Raw genomic sequence first — 9,737 nt, forward strand, 5'->3', positions numbered from 1 at the left:
CAACAACCACAGATGGGAAATGCTAAGGGGTGAAGGAGAACTCCATCTTTATACGTACAGACATTTTTCTTATCATTAAACAGTGATAAGAGATAAACAAGTGTCACAACCATGTATATTCTACTAGGTCTTACACATCATTTGGAGATGATTTAAAGCACTCAGGGGCATGTGTGTAGGTTATATGCAAATACAGTGTCATCTTATACCAGGGACTTGAGCATCTGCAGGTCTGCAGGGCCCCTGGAACCCTGTGCCCATGGTTCTGCGTTCCCACGGCCAGAACCTCCACTGCCCCAAGGCTGTCTCTGTTCCATCCCCTCTCCTCTTCCAGCACCACCCACTGTAGACCTGTTACGGCGCCTCTGCTGCCACCTCAGTCCCAATTCCTGTAGCTTCTGCCTTGTTCCACTGGACACTCTGTGTTGGAGACCAGTGTCAGCAAAATAAAGTCTAAGCCGCTATCCAGCCGCCTGAGGCCACATCACCCTAGAGTCCCGCCAGTGTAGGGGAAGGGCACCAAGCTCCTGCGGCCTTTTTCTTCCCACAGGTGGCCTGCATGCAGATGGCTTCTCAGGCTGGCCTGACCAGAGGGGCTTCTGACACCTGCCCCCACCCCAATGGGACACGATTGAGTGATGCTGAGTTGGTGGTCTCTTCCCACCAGGTGGAGGACTCAGGCTGGACCTAACCAACCAACTGCTTCCTCTCAGCCCCCTGAGTGGTGCTCAGAAGGACTTTCAAAAATGGAATCTGGGGCCCAGCGCTGTGGCTCACTTGGCTAATCCTCCACCTGCGGCGTTGGCATCTCATGTGGGTTCCAGGTTCTAGTCCCGGCTGCTCCTCTTCCAGTCCAGCTCTCTGCTGTGGCCCAGGAGGACAGTGGAAGATGGCCCAAGTATTTGGGCCCCTGCACCCACATGAGAGACCAGGTGTGGAAGACCAGGAGGAGGCACCTGGCTCCTGGCTTTGGGTCGGCGCAGCACCAGCCGTAGCGGCCATTTGGGGGGTGAACCAACAGAAGGAAGACCTTTTTCTCTGTCTCTCTCTCACTGTCTAACTCTATCTGTCAAAAAAAAAATGGAATCTGAAGTCAATAAGAGGATAAAATCAGCTCAGCACGTGGGAAGAGAGTCCATGGCCAAGAAAGCCGCATTACTCACAAGCACAATAGGAGATTCTCATTGAGAAGGGGCCCGAGGATCACTTGATTGGGAAGCACCACTTAAATACTGGCAGAAGTGGTTGATCAGTGATTGCTGCAGGCTCCACAGCACTCACAAAGGGACGTCTCCCTCTGGGATGGTGTCCGTGGGGGAGGCTTCTGAAGTCAAGTTGGAGCTAACTCTGCAGGAGCACATGCTTTGACTGCACGCCCCTTGGCACAGCGAGTAGAGCAACGACACTTGGAGACACAACAGAACAGAGCCAGATGGTTCACAGCCCTGCCTCTGATCCTCTCGGTGGTAACCAAAGCACTGAACATGCTCTGCCCTGACGTGGAAGTCCTTTCCAAGGCTTCTCTGGTCTATCTCCATGCCAGCTTCTCATGATCCTTGTAATCTGTTCCTGGTCTCAGTGCCCTTACCCTGTCACGCAATCCCCTCACCCCTACAATCCTTTCCTGCATGGTCACATCTTTCCTTGTCAGCAGACTCCAGCCCGGGTCTCTTGCTCTCCTCGGGGAGGCCTCTCCAGACATGCATCCTGCATCCTCGGGCCAGGAGCCTGCCTAGGGTGTCACCCGACGGACACGCCCCAGGGTGCAGCTGGTTCCTATAGTGAGCTCTGGGTGGGACTCAACTTCTTCCTTCTTCCATCCCCAGGGCCCGGTAACATCAATTCCAGACTTTCCGAGACTGGAAGAATTTGACCTGCCTTCCAAAGAAACAATAAATAGAAATGGGGCACAGGGCTGGCTGTCCTCAAAACAGAAGCAAATGAAAAATGCTGACTGTTCCTGCAATAGAGAAGAAGGCAGCACCTGACAGGGAGCTGAGGAGCCTGCCCTTCTCCACACACAGCACCCACCCCTACCCCTCACACCACCAAGAACAACTCCACGGACCCGCCCCTTGTGGAAGGTCCGTTCTGTCACCAGGAGAGGGTTCAAGGAGTTGACCTGGTGGCTGCAGGGTGTTGGGAAGCTTTTCCCGCGGACATGTGGAGGGCTGCACTGGGCCCTCTGGTGGGATACAGTGGAAGGGGAGGGGAACCTGGATGGGAGTGGTCCAATGGAAGTTGATGCTACAGACTTCCATGATGTGTTGCAAAGTCATGGACTCAAGAGAGCTGCTTTTAGAGGCCAGCCTCAATTTGCTGATCTGCAAGGAGATGGGGATAGTTGTTAAAAGGATCAGAGGATATGAAGGGCTGAGCACTTTCTCAATTGAAAAGAAATTACTCCTGAGGTCTGAGTATTTCTAAAAAGGAGGCTACAGGAGCAATGGGCTTGGCAGTGACGGCAAGTGGCATACATCTAAAGGCCTACTGGAGTCCCACAAGAGTTACGTCTAAAGGCCTACTGGATCCCACAAGGTTACGTCTAAAGGCCTACTGGATCCCACAACGGTTACGTCTAAAGGCCTACTGGATCCCACAGGGTTGCATCTAAAGGCCTACTGGATCCCACAAGGGTTACGTCTAAAGGCCTACTGGATCCCACAGGGTTGCATCTAAAGGCCTACTGGATCCCACAGGGTTGCATCTAAAGGCCTACTGGATCCCACAAGGGTTACGTCTAAAGGCCTACTGGAGTCCCACAGGGTTACGTCTAAAGGCCTACTGGAGTCCCACAAGGGTTACGTCTAAAGGCCTACTGGAGTCCCACAGAGTTACGTCTAAAGGCCTACTGGAGTCCCACAAGGGTTACGTCTAAAGGCCTACTGGATCCCACAGGGTTACGTCTAAAGGCCTACTGGATCCCACAGGGTTGCGTCTAAAGGCCTACTGGATCCCACAACGGTTACGTCTAGAGGCCTACTGGATCCCACAAGGGTTACGTCTAAAGGCCTACTGGAGTCCCACAAGGGTTACGTCTAAAGGCCTACTGGATCCCACAACGGTTACGTCTAAAGGCCTTCTGGAGTCCCACACGGTTACGTCTAAAGGCCTACTGGATCCCACAAGGGTTACGTCTAAAGGCCTACTGGATCCCACAACGGTTACGTCTAAAGGCCTACTGGATCCCACAAGGGTTACGTCTAAAGGCCTACTGGATCCCACAAGGGTTGCGTCTAAAGGCCTACTGGATCCCACAAGGGTTACGTCTAAAGGCCTACTGGATCCCACAAGGGTTACGTCTAAAGGCCTACTGGAGTCCCACAGGGTTACGTCTAAAGGCCTTCTGGAGTCCCACAAGGGTTACGTGGTTGGGAGGACAGTCATCTGCTGCCTCGAATCTTCTCTGGGGACATTGAGGGCATTTGTGTAGGGGTGGCCCCTTCCTTCCCTGCTGAGGCTTCTGGTGAACAGCAGCCAGGAAACGCCACAGCCCTTGCCACCAAAATCACACTCCTGAGGATAAGTGGAGGGGCATTCCTCAAAGTGCAGGCCATCATGTAAGACTCACCTCCATTCTAATAAAACGCAGACTCCTAGACCCAGTCTCAGAGCTGCTGTAAAAACTTTGGAGAATGATTATTTTCAACGAGCTCGTCAAGAGATTCTTGGAGAAGTTTGAGAAGAACAAGCACAGGATATCAGAAAAGCTGTGCAGTGAGGATGACCTGGGTCAAATCCCAGTCCTGCCACCTTGTAGCTGTGTGACCCTAGGCAAATTACTTAACCTTTCTGATCCTCCGTGTACATCAACTAAGCATGAAACCCAATCACTGCAGTGTTGCTGGGAAGGCTGAAGGCACTGGAGAGCAGGGACAGGCATTCATGGTCTCCATCTAAGCCACCCTATGAGGCAGGAGCAACCATGACCGCTGTCTTTTAAAGGAACAACCAGAGTTCAGGAGTTTCCAAGGGTCCATGCGTGACGGGAGCCAGACATGGCGAATGTCATTCACTCAAAGGCCCATCTCTATCCCCACAGCACAGGTCAAGCAAGGTGAAACAGGAGGGCCAGACGGGCTGCACGTTGGGCGGAGGCTGTGCCTTGTGCCTCCTGGACACAGCTCCATGATGAGTCTACAGCCAAGTGGCTCTCTTGGGGAGAAGAGGCAGTGGCATCCTGGTCAGGACCAGCCTGAGGATGCAATGCTCCGGGGAAGCTCATGGAAAGAAAAAGCGAGAGACACCCATCGGAAGCTCCCCGGTACTAACCTTGACTGGGTTTGCAAGCCCCTCAAAGCCTCTTTGCAGCTGCAGGCAGGTTACTATTGAGAAAGCTAAATAGTCAGGGGCAGGGGCGGGACGGTGCCCATGTGTGTGGTCCCCTCAGAGGGCCGCATCCATGGACGGCTGCTGCTGGGATCCCCCCTGCCCTTCCATGGGATCCGTGCCTGGTACATCAGAACTTGGTGGCAGATTCACTTGGCTGCCCCCTAGCCCAGGTGTTACCTAAGCCGGCGCTTTATTTACAAGTCTGTGTTGGATGTTAGACATCCCGGCCCGCACTGGCCAAACACGGAGGCAGGAACTTCAAGCGACCCGGTGCCTGGCGTTGAATTTCCCTCCTTTTGACTTGAGGCGGGACGGACCCGGAATGAGGACGCCCAGCTGCCGCCAGACTCCAGGCCTGGGATGTTTTGGCTCAAAAGTGGAGTCAGAGTGACAGTCGGAACGGGGGATCACCTCCCCGCCCCCCAAGCGCTCCAGGATCCGGGGCTCCCTGTCCGTCCTAAGGAGCGAACTCAGCGGCTCCATGCCTTCACCGCCCCCAGGGCCACCCCTGCCCGGTGCCACTCGCACGGCTGCCAGCACCAAGCTCCAGCCGGCCCGGCTCACCTGCTGAAGACCAGGCAGCCCAGGTGGTTGATCTCGTGGTCGGAGCGGTGGCGGCTGTAGTCCTCCCACAGGTCCTTGAAGGCCGTGACCGCCAGGATGAAGAGCACGGGCGCCAGCGCCAGGCCGGGCTGGAAGGCGTTCACGGCCGGCACGAAGTTGAGCAGCGCGATGAAGACGAAGTAGACGTTGGCCAGGCGGTGGAACTGCTCGAACAGGTTCTTGGGCAGGAAGGACAGCAGCGTGTACTTGGTGGTCTTCAGCCTGTTGTCGGCCAGGTGCTGGCCACACCCGCGCAGCCGCCGCCGCGGCCGCCGTTCGCCCTTGGCCGCACCCGCCGCGGAGTCCTCGGCGCCCGGGGGCGGCAGCAGGTTGGAGCGCACCGTGCGCGTCCTGCCCTCCCGGCGCCGCCGCCGCCGCCTCCGCCGCCTCCGCCGCCGCCACGGGAGCTCCGGCTCCTCGGCCGCCGCCGGCTCCCGCTCCATGGCCGCGTGTCGCCGCGCCCGGCTCCTCCGCCTCTCGCGCCAGCCTCCTAGGTGATCATCGCCGGCGGCCCGGGCGCGGCGGCGCGGGCTCCCCGCCTGCGGGACGCACGGAGAGCGCGGTCAGCGCCCCGCCCGCCCGGCCCGCGGCCAGCCCCACGCCGCCCGTCCGCAGTCCCGGCGGGGCGCAGGCGGGGCCCGGGAACCCGCCGCACAGAGCCCCCTTGTCCCGGCGCGCGCGCCCGCCCTCCCGCCGGCCCCGGCCGCTTCCGCCGCGGTGGCTCCCGGCCCCGCCTTCGCCTCGCGCCCAGACTACTCGGGCTCGCGGGATAGCGGGAAACAGAAAGCCGGAGCTGGAAACTTTAGAGATGTTTGGTTTCGTTTCCCAGAAGCATCAGTGCAGAACGCGGCAGAGCAGAAGCGCGCGCTCTTCCCGGACTAGCCCTGCTCCATCCCAGACCCGTCTAGGGGGCCCTGGGTCAGGACCCTCCTCTGGGAATCCCAAGGAGCCACGGGATACCAAGGCTCCCGCTGTCCGATCTGTTTCCTCAGAGCTGGGCCTCTGGGGACATCCTGCCCAGCACAGCCCCTTGTGGTCGCCAGGACCTGCCCTACCCCTCTGCGCAGCCCCCACCCACCTTGAGATTCAAGGCTTGAGGGAAGTAGATTTTTTCCTTTCTGTGACCATCCCTGTCTTTCCTTATGCCCCCCTTCCCCTCCCAACGGAAGGGAAACAGATTCCACTGTAGGGAACGCAGAGGTTTGGTGTGCGGGTATGTGGGACTCTCCCCTCTATGGCACGCCCCAGGACCGGAACTTCCCTGTGCGCTGCAGTGCTGGGGAGGCGGCCACAGCCTAGACAGGGACTGGGGAGTTGAGGATGGTAGCAGAGAAGAGGCGAGAAGGACAGGAAGGCACTCCAGAGATACGGGACACAGGGACCGCCTTCTGAGTTATGGGGCATCGGAGTGAGGAGTTGTGAAAGGCCGGCTGTGGGGATTAGGTTGGGGACTAGGAGCCCGGGGCGCCCAGGGCTGCATTATAATCTGCAGGGTGCAGGCGGCGCTGAGCTTTGCTCTGAGAGGAAGCAGGGGTTTCTTGCCCTGGAGGCTATGGCTTCAGGGTTGGGGAAAGGGGCTCTTCCTGGCTCTGCCTGTCTGGATTTGGGATGCTGTTAAGCCATACTCCTCCAGGCCAGTCCTTCCTCTGTCTGTTATCTCCCGAAGAGACCACCTCAAGGGAGTCTGCTGACCCTGGTATCTTGTCTCCATTTGCTTGAATCACCTCTTCTCCCGCCCTGCTCTCTGAATGTCCCCTTCTGCATCCTGGCTCACAATCCTTCCAGCTATGCCAGCCTTGCTGCTGTCCACAGTGTTCACCAGCAGCCAGCAGCAGGTGGAAGGCAGAGTGACAGGTGCTGAGGAAATGATCTGTGCTAGGTTCAACACTATGCCCCCACCCCGCCCAGCAGGTCCCGTGGCACCATTCTGAGGGGTGAAGGTCACCATCAGAGAAAGGCTTGGCTGAGCACCTGCCTTTAGGGAAAACACTCAGATCTCACTAGGAGCCAGCGGCATTCCAAACTGAGTACCAAGGACTCTTACAACTCCCCAGGTTTCCAGTGCTAGCTTCCACCCTTTCCCCCCTCATCCAACCCCATGAGGACATAAGGCCGGAGGATTCCCTCCATTTCCACAGCCACCAGAGACAGCCCAGGGGTGCCCTGAAGCTCTGGGTGGATCTTCCTGCCTCCCTGTGACCAGCGGCATACACATGTGTTGCCGGGAGTAACTGCTTGATCACTTCAGGTCCTTACCCTGGGGCTCCCGGGAGTCCCCCGATGCTTACAAGGTCAAAGGCTGACTCCTCAGGCGGAGGTCCCTTGAGGCCCTGGGGGGAACTGGCACCAACTTGCTGGTTTCTTTCCACCCCTTCCTAGTCCCAGCCCAGCCCCAGAGCAAGAGGTCTCCTTACCCTTCTCAGAACAGGCCTTGCTCATCCCTTCAACATTCCGCTGTGAGGTTCCAAGATTCTGTGAGTCACACTGCTTCCTAAGTCTGGAATCTTTCCCTTCCTGCTCTTCACCAATCCAAATTCAGTATTTCCAGTAAGGCCTAGCTCAGCTCCCCTCCAAAAAGGTCTCCACACACTGAGTGCTGGGTGGGATCCAGCAGATCTTCTAAGTTTTTTGAGTGTGGTGACTTGTTCTTGATTGCCCAGGCTGGCATAGGCTGGCCACCTGGACCACTGTGCTCTAAGGTTGACCGGGATACGGAGCCTCATTATCCTTATTCACTACCTGCTGCTTGCGCAGCCCTGTTCTGGGCACTGGGAACACAAGTAAGAATTGTGGAGGACAACAGATTCTCACGGAGCTGGTGTTCCAGGAGGAAGAGGCAGCCACGAAATAAGAAATCTTGAAACCCTGCCGAGAGTTGTGAATGGGGCCCCACAGGGTGATGGCGGGGGGGGGGGGGGGGGGGCTGTTCAATAGGGGAGACGTGAGTAGAACCTGGATGAGGTCAGATGCATGGAAAAACCTTTCTGGCAGAAGGAGCAGCTCTGTAACAGGCCCCAAAGCTCAAGAAGCAGGTGAGCCTGGCGTTCATTCAGAAACCTTTCCCCGTGGCCTCTCGCAATAAGTGGCGAGCACTGGAGAATCACCACCAACTCCCTGCTGTGTGGCTGCTAAGTTCTTGTGTAGGAATCCTGACAGGGACACAGGAAATGAGGAGGAGAGGGGAAGGGGCAGTCTTAGAGCTAGCAGCACTGAACTTGGGAGAGGATCTGAGATGTGAAAAAAGAGGGCAGCTGAGGAAGACTGTGAAGCTGAACACTCACGCTGTCATCTGCTGCGATGGAAGGGTGTGGGGCAGAACTGGGGTTCTCACTACCCCTTCTGAGCATGGGTCAGGCAGGCAGGGTGCATGAATCAGATCAGAGCAGAGACTCAAATGGAGCTGTCCGTCTGGAGGCAGGAGCAGGTGTGGGTGGAGGGGAAAAAGTGGGAAGTTGCAGGTGGCCAGTGAGCAGGGCTGTACTGGCCTTTGGAAGGGACAGGCTTCTGGATCTGTTCCAAGTGCTCCAGGAAGCCTTAGACTGCTCCAAGCAGAGGGATGAGAGGAGAGCTACTGATTTTCCCATTAAGCACAGCAGGAGCAGGAGAGGAGATGAATTACGAGGTGTTTAGATCGCGTGGTAGACAGGCAGGTGTGGACAAACTGGGGCTACAGTCCGTCTTCCAAATTGGCAGGTTTCGCTTCCAGGGGTTCTGCATCCTCCAGTCCGCCAACCTTGAGTAGAAAATATTTGGGAAGAAAAACAACTTCTTTTGTGCCAAACATGCATAGATTTTTTTTTCTTGTCGTTAAACCTTAAGCAATACAGTGTCACAACTATTTTTACCGTATTTACATTGAATTAGTATTATAAGTAATCTAGAGAGGATTTAAAGTAAGTGTGGAATATATGCAGATGTAAGGCATTTAAGAATCCAGTGAGTTTGATAAGCAGAAGATCCTAGAGCCAGTTTCCCACGGACCCTGGGGCATGACTCCATGTCTTCAGGTGGAGCCTACAGGATTGGCCAATGGGTTGGATGTTTGTAAGAGAAAAGAAATTGAATCAAGATAGTCATCAAGGTGTGGTTATTTAGCATGGCAGTGAAGATATGCTCCTCATACATCAGAGGACCTGGGTTCTATTCCTGGCTCTGGCTCCTGACTCCAGTTTCCTGATAATGCAGACCCTGGGAGATTGCAGTGATGGCTCAAGAGGTTGGGTTCTTGCCACCCACTTGGGAGACCTGGATTGAGATCTCTGCTCCTAGTTTGGCCATTGCAGTCAATTAGCAGGTAAACCAGCAGATGAGATGTGTGTGTGTGTGTGTGTGTGTGTGTGTGTTTGTCTGTCTCTCTGCCTCTCAAGCAATGGAATTAACAAAAAAAAAAAAAAAAAGAAAAAGAAACCACATATTAAGAGTGGCATCCAAAATGTTTAGTCAATGACTTGGACAAGAATATTTTGAAGGAGAAAATACATGGTTTGGGGTGAGATGATAGTGATATGTCAATTCAGCATGAGGCAGGAGTGGTAAGTAAGCAAGGGATATTAAAGTTTGGATAAGGAGAGTAAGTCAGCACTGGAGACAGAAGAATGAGTGACATCAGGAGACACATGTGAGTCAGAGCTGAGTGATGGGAAGTTTGCACCTGAGATAGAAGAGAAATTGAGTGCAGAGAAGAGACTCTGGATATTGCCTCCTCCCTGAGAAATGGAGTGAATTGGATGAGATAACCATCCAGGTTGCTTCCAGTTTTCCTGTTCCAAGAAGCAGCACCTTCGATGATTGAGGCTTGCCTC

The 9,737-nt window shown here is 55.4% G+C and overlaps 1 protein-coding gene across 1 annotated transcript in view; it reads right to left on the reverse strand.

The window, feature by feature from the left end:
- ATP10A (ATPase phospholipid transporting 10A (putative)) overlaps positions 1-7,351 on the reverse strand; it is a 181,647-nt gene extending 174,296 nt beyond the window's left edge. The window contains 2 exon segments of the mRNA XM_051822233.2: positions 4,897-5,474; positions 7,224-7,351. Coding sequence (XP_051678193.2) covers positions 4,897-5,378 — 482 coding nt within the window. The 5' untranslated portion in view covers positions 5,379-5,474; positions 7,224-7,351.
- Between the last annotated feature and the right edge of the window lie 2,386 nt (positions 7,352-9,737).

This window comes from Oryctolagus cuniculus, chromosome 12 (assembly GCF_964237555.1).
Source record: "Oryctolagus cuniculus chromosome 12, mOryCun1.1, whole genome shotgun sequence".
NCBI classification, from domain to species: domain Eukaryota; kingdom Metazoa; phylum Chordata; class Mammalia; order Lagomorpha; family Leporidae; genus Oryctolagus; species Oryctolagus cuniculus.